The 22,723-nt window shown below is 49.8% G+C and overlaps 1 protein-coding gene across 1 annotated transcript in view; it reads right to left on the bottom strand.

The window, feature by feature from the left end:
- The window catches only part of LOC311631461 (beta-galactosidase-like), a 66,292-nt gene extending 48,650 nt beyond the window's left edge, over nucleotides 1-17,642 (bottom strand). Inside the window, exons 1-2 of the mRNA XM_084901580.1 lie at nucleotides 16,133-17,642; nucleotides 3,300-3,469 (exon numbers count right to left, since the gene is read on the bottom strand). Of these exons, the coding sequence (XP_084757706.1) occupies nucleotides 3,300-3,469; nucleotides 16,133-17,527 (1,565 nt within the window). The 5' untranslated portion in view covers nucleotides 17,528-17,642. The remainder of the gene's footprint in view (nucleotides 1-3,299; nucleotides 3,470-16,132) is intronic.
- Nucleotides 17,643-22,723: the final 5,081 nt, after the last annotated feature.

Consider the following 22,723-nt stretch of genomic DNA (forward strand, 5'->3'; position numbering starts at 1 on the left):
ACCACTTGTTCCTAGGCCCCGCCCCCTGCCACCGCCACTGGTCGCCTCTCTCTGTGAGAGGCGGGGGGGGGGGCCCCCACTGGCACCTGCCTTGGTTGGCCTGGCGCCACCCACTTGCCGGCCCCATCCCCCGCCACCACCACTGGTCACCTTCCTCTGCAGGGTGACCTGCAGGGCGAACATGAGGGGAGGGGGGGACACATGTGGGGACGGGGGCACTGGCACCTGCCTTGGCTGGCCTGAGGGCAGCTCCTGCATTGAGCTGCTGGGGGCAGCTCCTGCATTGAGCTGCTGCACCCTGGTGGTCAGTATGGCATCATAATGAGCAGTCATTCCACCGATCCGTTTGCTGTTAGATCGATTTGCATATTAGGCTTTTATTATATAGAGAAAAAAAAAAAAAAAATATATATATATATATATATATATATATATATATATATTCAGAACCACATAATGATGGAGATAGGTTCTGAGAAATGTGTCATTAGGCGATTTTGTTGTTGTGCAAATATCATAGAGTACATTGATAAACCTGGATGATCTAGCCCAGTAGTTGGCAAACTCATCAGTCAACAGAGTGGCAAACCACAGCTCACAAGCCGCATGTGTCTCACGAGCTGCAGTTTGCTGACTATAGGTATAGCCTACTGCTCCAAGGCTACAAGCCTGTACAGCAAAATCACATGTAATTAAATCAAGCAGGAGAGAACAAATAGCAATAAGAGACATGGTAGTCCTAGCCAGTTTGGCTCAGTGGATAGTGTTGGCCTCTGGACTAAAGAGTCCTAAGTTTGGCCGAAACCGGTTTGGCTCAGTTGATAGAGCATCGGCCTGCAGACTGAAGGCTCCCAGGTTTGATTCAATCAAGGGCATGTGCCTTGGTTGCAGGCACATCCCCAGTGGGGAGTGTGCAAGAGGCAGCTGATGGATGATTCTCTCTCATCGACGTTTCTGACTCTCTATCCCTTTCTCTTCCTCTCTGTAAAAAAAATCAATAAAATATATTTTAAAAAATAAATAAATAAAGGGTCCTAAGTTTGAATCCAGTCAAGGGCGCATGCCTGGGTTTCTGGCCCTATCCCCAGTAGGGGGTGTGCAGGAGGGAGCCAATCAACAATTCTCTCTCATCATTGATGTTTCTCTCTCTCTTTCCCTCTCCCTTCCTCTCTGAAATCAATAAAAAAAAAAACACACACCTTTTTTTAAAGAGAGAGACACGGTAACATGGCATACTGTTTTACAGCAAACTCTTTTTTTTTTTATAAAGTAGAAATAGTACACCCTAAGATAACACTAAAAAGTATAGTACAGTAAATACATTCACCAGTAATGTGGCCACTTGCTATCATTACCAAGCATTAGGTACCATGCATAATTGTATGTGCTACACTTCCAACTGGCAGCACCAGAGTATTCACACCAGCATAACCACCATCACAGGAGGAATGTGTTGTGCTTCCATGTTGCAATGGCTGTGACGGCAGTGGGTGACAGAAACTGCACAGTTCCGTCATATCTTATGCAACCGCTAGCATACAGCAGTGTCGGGAGCCAAAAAAGAATTAGTGACTACATCTTAAAAGACACCTCCATCTTAGACACTGAGTTTCTGACTTACCAGAACTCATGTGACAAGCTGCGGTGTGGCAGTTAACTAGAAACAATCTAAATGCCTAGCAGCATATCTGGCCATTGAGCAAGGCACACCTGTTGTGATAACTCGCCCTGCTGTATCCTCCCCTGCAGACACATCCTGCTGATACACAACCCTCCCCGCCCTGGAATGTCTCCGCGGCAACTTCCCCCTACAACCTGTGTACATATATTGCGGCTGCAACAAATAAAATTTGAGGCTTGATCAGAACCCTGTCTTGCTTCCATTTCTCTGCGTCTCCTGTCCCCCCTCATTCCCTTCCAGGTGTCTCCTCGCTCCCACGTCGCTGTCCCGCTGGCCGGGGCACAGCAGATTTGTCATTGACCGAAACGTCACCATGCATGACTACACGTATCTTGTGAAAAGTACTTTTTAATAAAAATGGAGAAAGCTCAACCCCTTTGTCCTCCTGATGGAAGACTTTGTCAGGGACACGACGCAGGAGGTAAAATGACAAAAGTCCCTACTGGCCTCCCTGACTGCCTATAGCATGGAATATAAACTTAAATACGAAGCCACCCATGGCCATCACAGAGGTCTCTCTGATGACCCTGGCTGTGTCCTTCTTTTTATTTTATTATTTTATTTTATTTATTTTTTGTGTCATTTTTAAATGTTTAATATTATTATTGCTTTCAGAGAGGAAGGGAGAGAGAGATGGAAACATCGATGATGGGAGGGAATCATTGATTGGCTGCCTCGTGCACATACCCTGCTGTGCATGGAGCTCACAAACCAAGCACGTGTCCTGACTGGGAATTGAAGCATGGCCTCCTGGTTCATAGGTCGATGCTCTACCACTGAGCCGCATGGGCTGGGCTGGCTGTGTCCTCTTTCCACCATCCTAAGCTTTCAGGGTCCCCTGCCACAGATAGTCTCGGTTCCCTTGAACACAGGGTTGAAACTGCAGACAGACCCCAGTGGCCTTCGAACCAGAAAAACAAGCGGGGGTTCCCCCTAAATTATCTGTCCCAGGAATCTGCCTCTGGGTTTTTCTCACTCTCTAGTTTTTTGCAAAGTTATCGGCAATTCACATCAGCAGCGCAAAAACCAGAGTGGCCAGCCACCCCAGTTCTTCCCAATTAGTCACCTTGCAACAGCAAAGAAGAGAGATGAGGAGAGATAGCTCCTGGGGTAATTCTACAACCCCGGGCAACAGCATGAACCCTGAAAACAGGCTGGGTTTCTGGAATCTACCTCACAAGGAATATCCCCCTAAGAGCTGAGAGACGTTGTAACTACTTAAAAAAAACACACCCTTATCTTCAAATCCTAGATGGATCTCTGGCCAAACATACGTGCTCGGGCAAATTTCAATGTCACCAGCTGTGCACGGGAATGGTAATACCTTGAAGAAATGGAATCATCCATGTCAAGTGCCCCGCACGTGGTGGACGCTCAATCATTGATACTCCCCTTTGCCCTTTTAAGCTGAAACTCAAGGTATGATTTCTGCGATGACGTTCAAGATTGGGAGAGGTGATGAATTGCCTGAAGGAGGGCCAATCACGCTCACGAGAACCCCCTCCCTGAGCCCAGGACACCATTTCCCACCCTGAGCAATGGCATAGCTGCGCTGAGAAACCTCTCTCCAGGTGTGGGTGTCCAGGCCCAGGGGAGAGCCCGGGGCCCTCCCACTTACAACTGGATGGCGTTCAGCCCAGCCATCTTCATCTTCAACAGCCGGTCCTCCCAGTAGAAGCGGGGCACGCGGAAGTAGTGGATGCTGCCCGAGATGTAGCGGAAACGCTGGCCATCCTTGCGGAAGCAGTCGTGGTCGTAGTCGATCTCGAACGTCCTCCGGGAGGCATTCTACAGAGCAAGGGTGAGACCACGTGAGCGCCCGCACCTGCAGCGTCCCGGGGGTGGGCACCGTGCGAGTGGCACGTGTCTCCCTGCCTATTTAATGTGCGTGCTGCTATGTTGATGGAGTGAATGCTTGGTTTCTGGGCTACAGAACAAAGCACAGCGATGCCAGGTTGGCACTCGGGTAACAGAATCACCACGCAGGACCCACGGGCAGGACTCCACAGGGCTCACCTTCCAGAGCCCAGCACCGATCTGACAGTCAGTGGTGGCTGAGACGTAGGAATTCTATCTCTGAAGGGAAAACCCTGCTGGCGGCGACTCTTCTCTTGGTGTAGCAAAGCCCAGTATGCCGGGAATACAGCACACACACACACACACACACACACACACACACACCCCTCCCTCCCTATGGCTGTGACCTGCCAGAGCACTGGATGTACCTCAACAGTAATGTCACTGGGCTGAAAGCAACAGATTGGAAGTCCTCAAGCCTCATCCTAGGTGTTCACCTGGGTGGAACCTGGGCAGGTCCCTCTGTCCCGCCTCCTTTCATCCAGAACAGGAAGGATGTCACACTAAGTGAACTCTAAAGCAATACTTCTCACATTGTGGGCTGCGGCCCCGTTTGTGAGCCAGGAACTCGGGCTGAGTGATGATGGGCACCTTTTGCTAATAAAAGAGACTAGAAAATAGAGTGCATTGCACGTAGTAAAGACAAGTGTTATTTTATGAAACTTTTGTCGTATATGTATATACATAGAATTGCATATGTACATAGGTCTCTACGTGGTTGCAAAGTAACATGTATTTCCAGCGGTCAAACCAAGTTTTGAGAAACACTTGGCGGGGCTTCAGAAACCAGAAATGCTAGGATCTCGAAGGAGAGGCCAACAGGCAGAGGGAAATATTGCCCCCTGGTGGATGAAAAAGGCAGCAACAGGCCACAGGTGCCACCAGGACTAGGGCTACCAGAAACGTTGGTAAGATTCCTTGTGCATTTTTAGGCTTTCAAAGGTCCCAATATGAACTTTTTTTTTATTTTATTGATTTTTTACAGAGAGGAAGAGAGAGGTATAGAAAGTTAGAAACATCAATGAGAGAGAATCATCGATCAGCTGCCTCTTGCACACCCCCTACTGGGGATGTGCCCACAACCAAGGTACATGCCCCTGACCAGAATTGAACCTGGGACCCTTCAGTCCGCAGGCTGACGCTCTATCCACTGAGCCAAACCGGTTTGGGCCCACTATGAACTTTTTAAAAAAGTTTTTTTTTCATAGCAGCATCACAGTCTGGGCGGGGGGGGAGGAGAGGAGGGAGCGCGGGGGCGGGTCTTGACATCATATGTTCGAAGTCCAACAAGGGCATCGAACACTGTGACTGTAAGATAGAACACTCCAAATAGCTTGCTGTGGGACAAATGGAAAGCTTTACTGTATGTGAATTACATCTCACTAAAGCTACCTCAAAATAAGAATACATAAATAATCATAAAATAATCATTTTAATGACAATTTATTCTTCTAGTAAACCAAGGCTTTAATTTCCATTCAAAGGCAAGATACTCCTCAAGAAACTCACAAAATACAAAAATAATTTGATATACCAGGTGCCCCAATTTTTTAAAAATATTTTTTAAATTGATTTCAAAGAGAAAGGGATAGAAACATCAACAATGAGAGGGAATCATTGATTGGCTGCCTCCATTGATTGGATCGAGCCCGCAACCCAGGCATGTGCCCTTGACTGGAATCAAACCCTGGACTCTTCCGTCTGCAGGCCAACGCTCTATCCACTGAGCCAAACCGGTTTCAGCAGGTGCCCCAATTTTGAAAACATTTTCAGTGCATGAATATGGCGAAGTGTCAAATAAGGATTTCTCACAAGTTTAAGGGTGGCCTAGGAGTTGGGAATGTTCTTTGAACAAACAAGGAAGTAAGCAACTTTGGGCACAAATGGGGAAAAGGAAGGGGCTGTTTGAAGCCCGCATGTCTAGGAGAAGGGATTCCAAAAAGCCAGAGAAGAGTTGACGAGATATTATGTTGGTGGATGATAGAATGTGGCTTTCGTCCCACACAGTGGAGCCCCATCCTGTATTTAAAACCTCAAAACCCAGCCCAAATAGCTCCCTACCATCCGTTTAGAAATATCACCAAGTACCTACTGTGTGCTGAGTAAGCACAGACCACACAGATGTGACCTCAGCCTCCATGCTTCCATCCAACAAGGAAGAAACCCGAGGGGTAACCTACTGAGGCCTAGATGATAAAGATAAGACCATCACGTCGTGCACCTTAAACTTACACAATGCTACCCATCAGTTATGTTTCAATAAAGCTGGGAATAAAAGAGGATCTGAGCAGAATGTTACAGCAGTACGCAATGACATGTAACCCAGGCGTGGAGGGAAGTGGCAAGGGACCCCGAACTGTGGTTCTCAACCTTGGCCACACGTCTGAATCACCTGCAGTTTTTAAAATAGCAAAGTCAGGCCTCATGCTCCAGACATTCAGATTTTAATTGATCTTAGGAGTAGCCCAGGCACTGGTATTTCTTAAAACTGACCCAGATGATGTAATGTGCAACAGAGTTGAGGACTACTGGCCGGCCTGCCAGCCGGTGTAGCTCAATAATTGAGTGTCAACCCATGAACAAGGAGGTCACCGTTCCTGGTCAGGGCACATGTCTGGGTTGCAGGCTCCATCCCAAGTAGGGAGCATGCAAGAGGCAGTGGATCAGAGTCTCATCATTGATGTTTCTATCTCTCTCTCCTTCTCTCTTCCTCTCTGACATCAATTAAAAAAAAAAATTTTTTTTAAAGAGAGAACTATTGGCCCTATCTTGTTTGGCTCAGTGGAGAGCATCGGCCTGTGGTCTAAAGGATCCCAGGTTCGATTCCCAGTCAGAACACATGCCTGGGTTGCGTGCAATCCCCAGTGGGGGGTGTGCAAAAGGCAGCCAATCAGTGATTTTCTCTCATCATTGATGTTTCTCTCTTTCCATCTCTCTTCCTCTCTGAAATCAATAAAAATATATGTTAAGAAAAAGAGAGAAAGGAAACTACTGGCCCAAATGGAACCCTAGAATGAAGTAGAGTTGACCACAGGGAAAGGTGATGTAGGCAGAGGAAACTCCGTGTGACACTGGCAGAGAGGGCAGGCGCAGGGAAGGGAGAGGGCTGCAGACCTCAGTACAGATGGAGCATGGCAGCCACTGAAACAGAGATGGGCAGGGGCCAGATGGAATGAGCCCTGAACTCCAAGTTCAAGGGCCTGGACTTTATGGCAAGAGCTATGGAGAGCAACTTAAACAGAAGAACGGTAGGATCCAATGAGTGCTTTCAAACATTCAGGACTCTGGCCTTTTATTGAAGTGGCAAAACAGGAAGCAGAGACCTGGATCGTGGTGGTGACGGGGGGTGGGCAGTGGACAGCAGGGAGAACCACAGGACCAGGGGCTTGGTTACGTGTAGGACATGGAGCTGAATTGTGGAGGCTCCACTGCCCCAGATGGAAATATTTGAGCTTTTTTTTTTTTTTTTTTTTTTTTTTCTGAGAGAGAGAGAGAGAAACTTAAGAGACATATCAACAGGGGGGAAAGATTATATGGATATTAACAGCTATGAGTTTGTAACAGTACACGGGCGGGGGGAATTCACTGGTCATCTTTGGAGATCGCTAGATTACTCATTACTCTGAAAAATGATCTTCGCAGAATCATGTCTGTTGCGTAGAGAACCACACACATGTCCTCATATAGGCTTTTGCTTCTTTCCACCTGTCCCTTATTTTTGCACTTTTTAAAAAATATATATTTTATTAATTTTTTACAGAGAGGAAGAGAGAGGGATAGAGAGTTAGAAACATCAATGAGAGAGAAACATCGATCAGCTGCCTCTTGCACACCCCCTATTGGGGACGCACCCGCAACCAAGGTACATGCCCTTGACCAAAATCGAACCTGGGACCTTTTAGTCTGCAGACCGACGCTCTATCTACTGAGCCAAACTGGTTTTGGCAAGAAGTGTTCTGCACTCTTGAGTTACTTCTCAGAGCACCTGCACTGGAGCCCCTGTTTCATGTTATGCTTCCAGAGGAACCCAGATGAAGGTGTGGCCTAAATAGCAGATGCTCAGGATGTGAGTCTGTGCCTGGATTTCTCATAGATGCCAAACAGCAGCAAGGACCCTGCAGCTGGTGCTACGTGGGTGGTGATGTAATGCAAACACTAAGGCCCTCCCCTGTGCTGGATTTGGAGGAGGTACAGGCAGAAGGGGTGTGTGTGTGTGTGTGTGTGTGTGTGTGGCATCTGCATTAACTCTACCCCTGGAATGGGGTATGTTACTGGTCTTTGTAAGCACTGGGAGGTTGCCTGGCTTTTGTAACAGAGTTGAAAGCTTTGAAGAAACAGATTGGCTGACAGGCTCATGTAAGCCATCCGCCCAGAGCATTCTGTGCATGCCAGAGGCTTCCAACACAATGATTACCTACATCTCTTTCCAGAAAAGTAAGGCTCAGGACTTAATTGTGGAGACACTGGTAGTGCATCTGGAGGGGTCAGAACAGAAAGCTGGATAGAGGGAAGTTTGCTGACATGGTGCATTCTCCCATGACGTGTGAGATACCATCTTGGTAAAGCACCTTAACACACACACACACACACACACACACCCGTGCTGTGAGGATGGTTCTCCAGAACCTGGACCTGCAGGAAATGAGCTGGAGATGCCAGGACTGTGTTGGCATCCTGAGGAAGTTATGAGATGGCTCACAAGCCACCATCTGACTGTACTTCCCCAGGACACTCCCTTTCATGAGGAATGCCCCAGGAAGGAGGAACCTGGCATTCCTGAGAAGCCGATGAGCTAGCGTGTTGTCCTCTGTAGGAAAATACCACAAGTTGCTGTAGAAGATGCTGCCTTGGCCCTGGGATCCCTATGTTTGGGGATTAGGAGATCCTGACAATCAAAGAGGGACCACTTAACCATCAGGAGCAGGGGGGTGCCATGACAACAATGACCAGCAAGGCCAGAGTGGCAAACAGGTGTGCTGGCCAATAGCCATCATAAGCAATGGCTCATGAACCATGGCGTTCCTAGACGGTGAGATGGTTAGGTGACCTGCGAGGGAGTTACTTGATGTGTCTCACAAGAAAAAAACAAACCAAGAACTCGTGAGCCAAAGGCTGGTGTCAGCTCCCGCAATGGAAAGTTGATCCCTTCCCCCAGTTGCCAGCTCTGACAGCCAATAAAGTGAACAGAAGGCTGGATGGATTCCCATCAGGAAGGGCCCAGCGATGCCACTCCAAGGACTATACACGCAATAGTCCCCAACCCTTCCCCGGTGGGACTTAGGGTCCCTGAGTCCTAAGGAAAGTGGCACCCCCAGACCTTCGGAGGATGGTTGGGTATGATACTGATACCAGAGGACATGAAATGCCATCACTCTCCCTTATGGCTCTGCGAAAGTCCTCCTCACAGTGGGTCCAGCAAGTCAGAGGACCCGCCTGATGGCTATTCCACTGGCCCTGCGTGTACCTTGGGATGGTTCTGCCTAACAACCCCCAGCGCCCTCACCATGAGTAAGAGCCACTATGAAGGTCAAGGCTGAGTGGAGGTACTGGAACTGGACACCCCCTCCCCTCAAGATGAGTCGGAAGCAAGACCACAATTCTTCCTGAAATAGCAGATAGAGCGTCCCCTCCACTAAGCCTCACAGGACATCCCCATCACACGCCTTGCAAATGGCCCGTGAGCCCCAGTGAAAAACAGATGCTGGTGGATGAAGTGGCCACCTACCCTGTGGGTGCAGACAGGGTTACCAGAGACAGTCAGCAGAGCCTTTGGCATTTGGTTTGAGGCTGATGTTCTAAACTTGTCAAAAAAAGGATCAAATGCGGTTTGTTTGTAAGGGAGCAGGACAGCAGGACACATTCTCTCTTGCCCCCAGGGCCCTACTGACTGCCCCGCTTTCTCCCAGAGACCTTAACTGTGAGGACATTCCATAGGCTGTCCCTCTGGTCTGACATATAAATGACAACATGCTATTTGGACCTGGGAGGCAGTGACAAGTCTCTGAAACTGGAGCTTAGAAAAGCAGGCAGAGTCCTAGCCAGTGTGGCTATAGGGATAGAGTGTCGTCCTGAGATGTGTCTAACAAGAAAAGGGTCGCAGGTTTGATTCCGTCAAGGGCACGTATCTAGGTTGCAGGCTCAATCTCGGGCGGGGCACGTGGAGGCAATCAATTGATGCGTGTCTCTCTCTCTCTTACATAGATGTTTTTCTCTTTCTCTGTCTTTCCTCTTCTTTTCCACTCTCTGAAAATCAATGTAAAAAATATCCTTGGATGAGGATTAACAAACAAAGAAGAAGAAAAAATAGAAAAACAGACAGAGAAGATAGATAGGGAGAGTCATAGAAGCAGCACCACCTAAGAGACAGCTTCCAATTGGTGACTGTCATGGTCAAGGTTAACAGGGAAAATCCACTTCATGGCTCCGAAATGACCTTTAAGGATATTAGAGAGGGGTCAGCATTCTTAATATCTGCGCACTGTGGCACCACCAACAGAAGGAGATCAAGAAATGTGAGGGAGGAATGCAGAGTCTATTCCCCCCAAATGAAAAGAATGTAAAAATATGCCCTGTGTGCAAATTCCACCCCTCCTAAATTAATTGGCACTGGGACAAAGTGCGGAAGAGCCAGTTTTATTTCACACTCGCAGGGATGTGGTAGCATCAGTGCTTACAGTGCATGAGACCATAGAAAACATGTGAAGTAAAATCAATCCCAAGCAAGGCCAAGCCCACATCTTCCCAGGGTCCCTCAGGGACATAATACATATATGCCTGGAGGTGAAAACAACAGCACAGCAGTATCAACAAAATACCCACAGGCCAAATACACATGAGGGACTTAATACAGTCCAACATAACATTTTTAAGTTATTTGTTGAGTTTAGATATTTCAGTGGTAAATGAGCATTAAAAACCAACCAACCATGAAACATAACACTGATATTTTACACCATCAAGTAATGTGAACATTCCCCAAGTTTCCTAACCCTCAGGAATAACAATACTATATTTGCATTACTTGTGCACATTCCTCAGCTAGAATGAAGAAATGAAAGGAGCTCTGTGATATCCCAGGTTATGGGTCATGCCGATTATGCAAAGATGTGTCCTCAGGTCCCTCCCTATGATGCTAGTAAGCACTCACTCAATGGATCTCCATCCCCTAAACCCTTTCAACTCACCATACAGACCAAAAGCCTACAGAATTCCTGACATGAACCGTTCAGCTCTAAGGTGACAGAACCCAAAGCCTCCTAGGCTGCTAGCACCTAGGGTTGACAGGAGAGTAGGATTAAGGGGAGAAGACAGGGGTGGATGAGTCTTTATACACCATGGGCTTCCCAGACCCTTTAGTTCACAGGACAAAGAGAAAGAGAAGGAATATTTTAGATGACTAGAACACAGATTTGAATTACTTCAGATCTATGTATCTTTCACACATGAAATGTCATGGAAACACCATTACCTAAGGCAGGCTAGAAAAGCAAAACCACCACAGGGAATGATGAGAATCTAGATGGATCTGGAAAATTTGTAGATGAGCTGCTACATTCTATTTTTATTCATTTCATTTACTAATTTATGCCTGTCTGACTTTGCAAAGATTTTTGTTGAGTCTCCCAAAGGACTGTGGGTAAAGAGGGTAAATTATGATGGAAGAGGAGGGGAAATAACAGATGGAGGAAAAATGGGTCCAGTTGGGACCAGTTCCCAATCCTCTAGGACTCACAGACATTTGCAGACTTAATTCTGCCCCTTCATCTCAGAAAAAGAGTGTATAGTTTTTATTTTTAAATTAAAAAATTAAATATAAAGATTTTCTCAAATGATCTTCCACAAGTTGCCAAGATCATTCGATGGGAAAAGGACAGTCTCTTCAACAAATGGTTGGGAAAACTAGATATCTACGAAGAATGAAGTTAGACCCTTATCTTACATCAGATATAAAAATGGATCATAAGCTTCATGATATTAGACTTGACAATGATTGCTTGAGTACGACAACGAAAGCACAGGCAGTAAAAGCAAAAATAGACAAATGGGGCACCCTCAAAAACTTCTGCACGTGAAGGGCAATAGAGGGAAAAGACAATCTGTGGACGAGAGAAAATATTTGCAAATCAAACACCACATGTTCTCACTCATTTATGGATAATAAACAATATTATAAACCGATGAACAAAAAGATAGATACAGAGACAGGAAAGCACAGATACACAAACAGTCAAATTACAGCGGGGAGGATAGGGAGATAAGGGGGAGATAAGAGATCAACCGAAGGACTTGTATGCATGCATATAAGCATAACCAATGGACGCAAAACTCTGGGGAGGGAGGGCATGTATGGGAGTGGGGGGAGCAATGGTAAGATATGTATATATATATAATACCTTAATTTAAAAAAATAAAAAAAAATTTAAAAATTAAAGTAAAAAAAATATTTGCAAATCACCTATCTGGTAAGGGGTTAATACACAGAATAGAAAAAGAACTCTTACAACTCAACAACAAAAAGTCAAATAACCTGATTTTGAAATGGGGGAAAGACTTAAATAGACATTTCTCCAAAGATGATATACAAATGATCGAAAATATGAAAAGAAGCTCAACACCACTAGTCATCAGAGGAATGCAAATCAAAATCACAATAAGTTATCACCTCACACTACTAACAAAAAACAAACAATGACTAGTTCTGTGAAAATGGAGAGAAATCAGACCCTTTGTGTACTGTTGGTGGGGTTATAAAATGGTTCAACTATGGAAAACAGTATGGAGGTTCCTCAAAAAATGAAAAATCAGAACTACTATATAATCCAGCAATCTTACTCCTGGGTATTTTTCCAAAAGAATAGAAAGCAAGGTCTTTTGAAGAGATATTTGCACTCCCATGTTCCCAGCAGCATTATTCACAGTAGACAAAAACAAAACAAAACCAAACCACAAAAAAACAGCGGAAGCAACCTGAATGTGCGTTGATGAATGGATAAACAAAATGTGATATATACATACAAAGAAATATTATTCAGCCTTAGAAAGGTATTCTTGTCACATGCTACCACATGGATGAACACTGAGGACATGATGTTAAGTGAAATAAGCCATCACAAATAAACGATGCATGATTCCACTTATACATGGTACCCAGAGGAGTCGAATTCATCAGAATGTAAAATGGTGGTGCCCTAGATGGTTTGGCTCAGTGGATTAAGCGTCGGCCTGTGAACGTAAAGGTTCCAGGTTCAATTCCGGCCAAGGGCACATGCCTGGGTTGTGGGCTCAATTCCCAGTGGGGGACTTGCAGGAGGCAGCTGATCCATGATGCTCTCTTATCATCGATATTTCTCTCCTCTCTCTCCCTTTTCCTTCCTAGCTGAAATCAATAAAAATACATATTTTTAAAAAAAAGAATTAAAATGCTGGTTATTAGGAGCTGAGTGAGGGAAGGGGAAAAGAGGAGCTATTGTTTACTGGGTATAGAGTTTCAGATTTGCAAGATAAAAAAGCTCGGGAGACCTGTTTCACAACAGCATGACTACCCTTAACATTACTGAACTATACACTTAGAAATCATTAAAATGCTAAATGTTATGCCGTGTGCTTTTGACCAGGTTGGAGGAGGGGAGATGGAGACAATTCAGATATGCAGGAACAACTCAATACGAACTCTTTGGACAGTCAACTGTATTTGAATCCTGTTACTCACCTGTAACAGATACAGTTGCTTAACCCTCAGTGGAAAAAAAACAAAAACCACTGAAGACCTGGCTTCTAGCCCCTAACCCTCCTACTAGATGAGATGGTAGATGATATTAAAGAATTGCTGTTAGTTTCCTTGGATAGAATAGCATTATGTGTATACTTTTCTAGAAAGGATTCATACGGAAGTATTTTGGGGGTAAAATTATATTTTCTAAGGTTTAGCTTAATACTGTCCAGCCAAAAGAGAAAAACAGTGTGGGGCAAGGGTAAATGAGAAAGAACAACAGTCACAGTTGTGGAAGCTGGGTGGTGAGCCCATGGAGATTCAAGAGGTTGCTCTGTGCACTTTATGAATATTTAAAAATGTTCACAATAAAGTTTTCTGCAAAGGAAAAAAAAAGATGGATGTTTGGAATGGATGACAGTGGGTCTAAGGTACTGAAGTTTAACAATAGTAGGATCACACTACACATGCCGTTGTTAATTTCTTAAAAACATTTTGTTTTAACATGCATGTACAGATTTTAAAAAAATAAAATAAAATGGAAAGAATTTTCAAGTGCCAAGTAACTATTTCTCTCCACCTCCTCTAGCCACAAGCAGAAGAAGGTAAATGGGGAAGAACAGAGAGGTGCAGACGGCGATCAAGGACAACTTTCTCCCGCCACATCGTGGGACACGAGCCACCCAGGACTCTTCCTCGGACAGGTAAGGAGGGCCTGTTCTGTGTCTAACGGAGAGGAATCAGTCACGCTGAACGGGGAGGAAGGCTTGCTGTCCACACATTGGAAATCAGGGTGGTCTTCAGGATCCCGAGAGCCACCAGGCAGAGCGCGCACCCGAGAGAGTCACACAGGCCGAGGACAGCCAACCCCACCAATCACTGTGCCCAGCAGCAGGCGACACGGGACCCGATCACCTCCCCCCGGGTTTGCGGGCTCCAGAAACTCCCGGGGTGCCCACACCCAACACGGCTCCTCAGTGAGCCCCACTGTGCTTATAGATCACATGTGTCAAACACAAGGCCTGCGGGCCAAATCCAGCCCGCCAGGCCTTGCAATGTGGCCCGCACCGCGCTGTCATCACTGCACTCCGCTGTCAGTTTATGACACTGTCAGTTTATGACTGTTCAGTAAACCATTCGGCCCGCGATTTAGACTGGATTTTAGATTTTGGCCCCTTCTCTGATTGAGTTCGACACCCCTATTATAGATGAACAACACCGAGTGCTCCCACTGTGACTGTGCCACATGCACCTCACACGCTGAGTCTCAGGGCCCTCCCCACGAGACAGGCTTGAGGTAGATACGATCATTAGCCCCATTTTAGGGTGAGGGAAACCGAGGCTCAGGGAGGTCAAGTCTCCTGCCCAACGGCCTGGCGGTGAGCAGCAGGGTGGGCCTCTCCACTCAGAGCGGTGTCCGTGGTCCCCGTGTTTTACGGAGAAAGACTCTCGGTCACAAAAATGTCAACGCTGAGCCCAGGTTCTCAGTCTCTCCTCAGAGAGGCCTTTCCTAACAGGACTGCTGATGGCTGCCCCAGGGGCCTAGGGTCTCTTGGTTCTGGCACAAGGGCCAGTCCCGGTAACCGCTGGTTGTTTTCCTATGGGTCCGGTGGCCAGCAGAGGTGGCCCTATGGGTCTGCGGCCAGAGTCCTAGGACAGTTCCACTAGGTCAGGCCAGGGAACTGGAAGCCGTCTGGTATAGGAAGGAGGGTCCCAGCGCTCCACAGCCAGGGCCCAGCACGAGGCAAGGCCGCAAGGCCCTGTTGGAGCCCAGGGGCCTGCCACTCCCCATGCAACTTTCCCCCTGGAGAGAGAGCCTGTTTCACACACACACACAAAAAGACCCCAGCCTGGGGTGGGACTCCAGGGTCCTGGCTCTTCCTCTAACACAGAAAGACATCCTACACCGAACTGAAACTACCCCAGGTAGTTACACACGGGAAGTGAAATTAGCCTCGAGCAAACCACTTTGAAAGAACATCAGGTTCCAGGTCCTCGTTCTCTGACTTCTGGTGACTGACGAAATCCTGAGCCACCAGGGAGTGACAAGAACACCTTCTTTGGGAGGTATCCGAGGTGGTTTCTGCCCGAGAATCTCCCTGTCAGGTTGCCAGTGCCCTTTGCCCAGTGCCTCGCTACCTCACCCGATTGCATAAAAGGAGGCAAACACCCTTGGAGTCCCCATGCAGCACTCTGCTTCTTCCCACCCACCCCCACGCCCACCATCCCCACCATCCCCGAGGCCCAGGAGCACCGACAGGAACAGCATCCCTCCAGGCCTGGACTAAGATGAGCCCTGCACTCCAGCAGGTTCGGCCAGTTCTCTCCATAGAGGGGACTCTGAGAGAACCAAGGGGGGGAAATAAGTTATTCTTCCTCCAGTAGCCGGAGGGGCCTCCATCCCACCGGCTCTCCCAGGTGGCTAGCAACACGCCCCTCACCCAGAAGGCTCTGCATCCATGATTCTGCCCAAGTCCTAGGAGGGTCTGAAAGGCACTCAGAGTTCCCTCCCCACTCTGCTTTCTAGGAGGCATCCCTTGCAAGCCACCCCGTGTTTCTTTAATGAGGTTTATTCCTGGGAGCTCTGCAGAGAGAGCGGGGGACTTACACCACATCGTCTGGACAACAGGTGCCCGTTCTTACGCACGTGACTGGTGACCTCACAAACGCGTAGAAGAAAGCAGCTGGCCGTCTACAGAGCTAACCTGGCCAGCGGCCCCACCACAAATCACGGTTCAAACCAGGCGGTGGCCAGGGTGTGTCCGCAGGGCTGGGCAGGAAAGGCTGGAAGTGGGGAGAGGGGGAGAGACAGGCAGCCCGCCCCGCAGCAGAGGGAGAGAGGACGAGGGCCAGGGCAGAGGGGCAGGGCGGGGCCGGGCTCAGGGAGCCCTCTGCCGCTGCAGGACGAGCTCTGTGATCTCCGCCCGGCTCCCCAGTCTCATGGGGATCCCGTAGTAGGCCGTGCCCGGGCTGACGTACACGTAGGTGGTCTGGGCCACCTGGTAGAGGCCGGCGAAGAAGGGGTTCAGGAGGTAGGCCGCCACGTTCAAGGGGAAGATCTGCCCGGCGTGGGTGTGCCCGGAGAGGATCAGGTCGATATCCGGCCGGGCCTGGAGGGCTCTCTTGGCCGCCAGGGGCTGGTGGGCCAGCAGGATGGTGGCATGGTCCGGGCTGCAGCCCCCCAGCGCCTTCTCCAGGTCCATCCCGTGGCCGGCGTAGTGCAGGATGTCCGCCTCGATGTCGTCCACGCCGGCCAAGCAGATCCAGGCGTCCTCCTCCTCCTCCTCCTCCTCCTCCTCCTCCTCCTCCTCCTCCTTCTCCTCGCCGGCCCCGGGCCGGGCGCGGGGGGCAGAGATCCTCACGTTCTCGTTGTGCAGGGGCCTCACCCCCAGGGACTCCAGCAGCGCGAACCAGTTGCCCACGTCGGACGTGTAGTACTCGTGGTTGCCGGTGACGAAGTAGGTGCCCAGGCGGGAGCGGAGCCGGCCCAGCGGGGCCACGGCCGTCCGCAGGGCGGCGGCCTCCGCGTCGCACAGGTCCCCCACGATCACCGTGACGTCGGGCTCCAGCGCGTTCACCATCCCCACGAACGTCTCCAGCTTGGCCCTGCCCACGGTGGGGCCCAGGTGGATGTCCGAGAGGAGCGCGATCTTGAGGCGGTCCATGGAGGCGGGCAGCCGGCCGATGGGCACCGCCACCGTCCTCACCGCGGGCGGCTGGGCGGCGTTCAGCAGCCCCGCGAGGCTCAGCACGGCGGTCACGGCCACCGCCAGGGCCGGCCGCAGCGCCCGCCTCCTCGCCTTGTCTGGGCCGCCCGCCGCCAGCCGGCCGCTGCGCCAGGCCAGGAGCTGGCAGGCCTGCTCCACGCCGCGGAGGGTGCCGAGGAAGAAGAGCATGAGGATGTACGCCCCGAGGCAGGCGTAGGCGGCCAGGGAGAAGAGGTAGGGCTCCTCGGCCACCAGGAAGAGCGAGGTGAAGAAGCTGGAGTGGGCCAGGGCCAGGAAGGACCCGACCGCCGCCTTCCAGAGGCGAAAACAGGCCGACGGCGGCGAGGACGCCGCGTGGCCCAGGCTGCCCACGGTGCTGCGCCAGATGTAGAGGGAGCCGATGAGCATGAGCGAGTTGGCAAACAGGGCGAGCTGCAGGCGGAACAGCCAGCGCCAGGCCCGCACCTCGAGGCTCTCGGCCAGGTAGGAGCGGGAGATGATCATGGACACGAAGACGGTGCCGGCGGCCAGGGCGGCCTTCCCGCCCAGGGAGAGCTGCCTGAAGATGGCCATGGTCTCGGCTCCTAAGAGGGGTCCCCTGGCAGGTCCGTGCCGGTGAGCTCTGGCGGGCGAGTTCCTTAGGAAGGACAGTGGCCGGGGACAGGGTGCCAGGTCAGGTCGGGTCCGCCTGCAACCAGGAACCCGCGTCAGCCTTGTGGGATGTTAGTTAGAGCCTTCTTGCCCCCATTCAGAACCTGGAGGCCGCCTCCATGGGCCCACGGCCTGCCTAGAATCCGCACCCGCCAGTCCGTGGCCGCGCTGTATCACGGCAGCACAGACACCGGACTGTGACGCGGACGGGCAGTGTCCATTTTCTTCTCCCCGGCTTTCTGAACGGCTATCATTTTCCCACAAGGCGTGTGGGATTTCTCTTACAAGAGAGACGTTATTCTTTTTTTTTTTTTTAATATATTTTATTGATTTTACACAGAGAGGAATTGAGAGGGAACGAGAGTTAGAAACGAGAGTTAGAAACGTTGATGAGAGAGAAACATCGACCAGCTGCCTCTTGCACACCCCCTACTGGGGATGTGCCCGCAACCAAGGTACATGACCTTGACCGGAATCGAACCTGGGACCTTTTAATCCGCAGGCCGACGCTCTATCCACTGAGCCAAATCGGTCCCGGCGAGAAACGTTATTCTAAGTCAGCGGGTCTCAGAGCGCGGCCCGCCAGACACTCCGGGGGTCCATTGAGTTCAAGTTGTTTTCACAATGAGACTAGGCCCTTCCCGTTCTCATGCTCTCTTGAGTGCACAGCGGACCCTTCAGACGCTCCGGGACAGAGGCTACGGCAACACTGAGTATACAGGAGCACGTTTTATGAAGCTCCGACTGTCCTCAATTAAGAGGGACAGGAAAGAGATCTGCAAAAGTGAAAACTATTGTAATACCACTCTTCACCCTAAATTTTGGGGGGAAACATTGTTATTTCCCCCCCAAAAAAACGTAGGTTTCTGAGCATGCCATAGATTAGTAGATATTTTTAATTTTAATTTCTAGGACAGTTAAAAGTTTGAGAACCGCTGTTCTAAACAAACGTAAACAAGGGGCCTAGCTGGTTTGGCTCAGTGGATGGAGCATCAGCCTGCGGACTCAAGGGTCCCAGGTTCGATTCCTGCTAAGGGCACATGCCCGGGTTGCAGGCTCTATCCACACACACCCCCCCCCAAGCAGGGGGCGTTGCAGAAGGTAGCCAATCAATAATTCTCTTCCTTCCTTGATGTTTCTATCTCTTTACCTCTCCCTCTTCCTCTCTGAAATCAATTTTAAAAAAATTTTTAAGGTAAATGTAAACAAGTGAATCACGGAAAGCTTTTAGCTTTCTTCAGCCCCAGGCCCAGCGAGGGAAGAATCCCTGGGGGTAGGCCGGCCTCCCAAATGCAGGCCTTGGCATGGCAGTGGGAGGGCACCCACTGCTGACTGATGCTGCACAAAGAGGAGCAACCATGGCTCAGGGGACTGCCCTGCCCACCAGCTCCTCGCCCATAGACCCACCTCTCTCCCTCCCGCAGCCCATCCGACTATACAGGTCTGTCTTCCCGCACACACTCATCTCTGCCGCTCTCACCGCGGGCTAGTTCCCACCCAGGGGTCTCCCCCAGGCCTCCTGGCAAAAAAACAAAAACAAAAACAAAAACTGGGGCACAGGAGCCACAGACCCCAGCAGACAGGGAAGCGAATACTCCATAGGAGGTGACTCTAAATTAAAATACGTACCATAGGCGTTTCCAAATACTTAAGATTGACTTTGCTCTAGGCAAGTTACTCTATGCTCTAGGCAAGTTACTCTAAGCCTTTGATCGCGGGGGATGGTTTACCAGCCAGTGGGCCCGAATTTCACCACTTCTACTGCACGCAGAGCCCCGGACTGGGCCCACCCAGACTCTGGAGGAAGCAGAGCTGGTGCGGTTTCAATTCCCTGCAGTTCTTCTCCCACCAGGCGGGTCCCCCTCGCCTCCCCGCTCCGCAGACCCTGCAGCAGCCCTGGCTGCCACCTGCCTCCCGCCGCCAGCCCGCCCTCGGCGACCCTGAAGGTTTGGAAAATCCAAGTCAAAAAGGAGGAGGCGGCGGCGGGGAGTGGCAAGAAGGGCACGAGGTGTTTGGATAGAGGACGTCTCGAAAGCAATGAACCCAAAATTCCCATGGCGGGGGAGGGGGCGGCACCCCATTTTCTCCTTCCGGAGCGCCCCGCAGAGCACACGCCGGACCAGGGAGGGCGCCCCAAGCCAGAGCCCACGACTTCCTCCTCTAAGGCGCGCTGGTTCAGAATCCCCCATCCTGAAGGCGAAACTGCAATCCCAGCCCCAACCCCCACCTCACGGCACCTTTGGGGGACCTGGGTCCCAGCGAAACCACCGGCGTCCGGAGCGGAACACACACAAGCGACCGACCGGCTACCGGGAAGGACGCGCGCCCCGCCCGTCCCGTCCGGCCCGCCCCGGACAGGAGGCCAGGCTGCTGCCTGCGCTCTGCAAGCTGCGGGCCAGCGGGGTGCACCCCGGGATCCCAGGCCCGCCGCCCCCCAGCACCCACCCCTCTTGGCCATAGCCCCAGCCCAGTCCTTCGCCAGCAGGTCCCCCTGACCCATGCATCCCCGCGCGGGGAGCCCGTGGACTCACACGGAAGCTGCGCGCCATCCCTGGCAGTAGCGACACCAGCCACAGCGACAGGATGCGATGGGCTAGCCCCAGCATGTCCTCGTCCCTCCGGTTTCTCCAGTCGGTAGAGTCAGCGCCGGGGCCAGCTTAGACCGAGGACCCACGGCCTGGCCCCGCCCCGCCCTCGGGTCCTGCCCGCGGTCCCCGCCCCTAGCTCCGCCCTGTGGCAGCAGCTGACCCGGGGGCGGGGAGCCAGCCCGGAGTCCACGTGCAGCGGTGATACCACCGGGATAGTGTTATCTGGCCCTGGCGGGCCTCAGACCCTTTGCAAAGGCAATCTGGAGGCCCTACTTGTCAGCAGCTAGATAACCCGCTCAGTGGGGTTGGACTTTAACCAGGGTCTCCTTGCCCCCGTCCTGCCTCCGAGGACGGAAGGGGGAAGTTGAGACCAGATAAACCTGAGTGCACCAGATAGAATCCCAGCCCTAGGATTCTCGGGAAAACTCTAATAACTAGGGGTCAGAAAATTGTAGTGCCTGGACCCACTGGATACCTGGAACTGGTTAAAAATGCAAGTCCCAGGGCCCCACCCCCAGGAACTTTCAATCAGAAACTCTCTAAGGATGAAGTCCAGAAATCTATATTTTTTTACAAACCCTGCAGGTTTTTTTGGTGCATGCTGAAGTTTGAGAACCATTTTAATGTAGATATGGTTCAGCTATGGTAAAATCATTCCAAATGCCAACCTTCAAAGCACCAGGATCTGCAGAATTTGTATTTCATTGTCGGTTTTGAGATGAGAGCAACACCTCCCACCTTTTCATTTCGCTTCTCAACAGCCCTGTGATGCTGATGTAGGCAGATCTGTCAACTGTGCCCCTTAAGGAAGAGTTATACTCTTAGAAATGCAACATTAGCCCACATGGGTTGAACATTGACCCAAGAACCAAGAGGTCTCCAGATGGACTTCTGGCCAAGGCACATGCCCAGGTTGTGGGCTTGATCCCTAGTAGGGGGCATGCAGGAGGCAGCCAATCAGTGATTCTCATTGATGTTTCTATCCCTTGCTCCCTCTCCTTTTCTCTCTCTTTCTATTGTTTCTTCAACTTTTTTTCTAAGTCTGAATTATCGCAAAATAATATCAATTTTTAAAAAAATCTTTAGCAAATAGCAGAATTAATCTTTCTTACCTCCCCCCGCCCCCCCCCCCAATACGCAGCAGGCATTTTCAACTCAATTGAGGCAGGAAGTGTTTAGCACAGGATCGTGCTAAACAAACTAACGCTGGCAGCTCAAATCCGGCCTGATGCCTGTTTTTGTAGGGGCTGTCAGTTAAGAATCATTTTTACATTTTTAAATGGTTGGAAACATTTTCAGAATAATATTCTGTGACATTTGGAAACAATGAGACTGAAATGTCCGTGTCTATGAATAAAGTTGAGTAAGAACACAGCGTCTCCCCATTCTCTACAAGCTACACTGGCTGCTTTTGCACTACAGCGGCAGCATCAAATAGCTGAAGCAGAGTCCTTTGGCCCCCAAACCTAAAATATTTTCTCTCTGGCCCTTCACAGTAAAAGCCTGCCCAGAGACTACATAGTGTAGTTTGTTTCAGAGATTTTAGTATTTGACTTGGTATTGTAGTTGAACTACCGGTAGCAATAACACTAATGGCCATTGTTGGGTTGATTGCTTTACCATCTGTGTGTCACTCTGCCTCAAGATCCAAGTTGCATGTTATTTCCCACATTTCACAGATGAGAAAACGGAGGCACGGTGGAGTTAAATGACTTGCCAATAGCCTCCAAGCCAGAAAGTAATGGAGTCTTGAAAGTCACATGGTCATGGCCTTTTTTTTTTTTTATAAGGTCATGCCTCTTTCTGTTCAAACATTTTCAGTTCCTGTCCAAATGAAGTGTGCATGTATAGTGTGCCAGATGTAAAGCCTTCTGTTCCAGGTTGTGGGGGACATGGAATGACCATGAGAAAGCTGTCGCCCTGGAAGGACCCATCTTCAATGAAAAAGATGCTCAGGGACACAATTACAATACATGCTCCAATGGAGACCAGTGCTACTCCAACTGTGGTCCAAGGACAGCGATAGGAACAGAAATCCAAAGTAGGTATTTAGAAACTTGTAGCAATTTGCAAAAGCTTGTTCTCTTGTTTGTTATATATATATATATATATATATATATATATATATATATATATATATATATATAATTTAAATATATTTATTTATTTTTTAAAGAATATATTTTATTGATTTTTAACAGAGAGAAAGGAAGAGGGATAGAGAGCTAGAAATGTCGATGAGAGAGAAACATTGACCAGCTGCCTCTTGCACACCCCCTACCGGGGATGTACGCGCAACCAAGGTACATGCCCTTGACTGGAATCGAACCTGGGACCTTTCAGTCCGCAGACCGATGCTCTACCACTGAGCCAAACCGGCTTCGGCTAAATATATTTTTATTGACTTCAGAGAGATCGAGCCTGCAACTTGGGCATGTGCCCCGATCTGGAATGGAACCTGGGAGCCTTCCGTCGACAGGCTGATCTCTAGCCACTGAGCAAAACTGGCTAGGGAGCAAAAGTTTGTTAA

Source organism: Pipistrellus hanaki, assembly GCF_964339955.1.
Source record: "Pipistrellus hanaki genome assembly, chromosome: 13".
Taxonomy (NCBI): domain Eukaryota; kingdom Metazoa; phylum Chordata; class Mammalia; order Chiroptera; family Vespertilionidae; genus Pipistrellus; species Pipistrellus hanaki.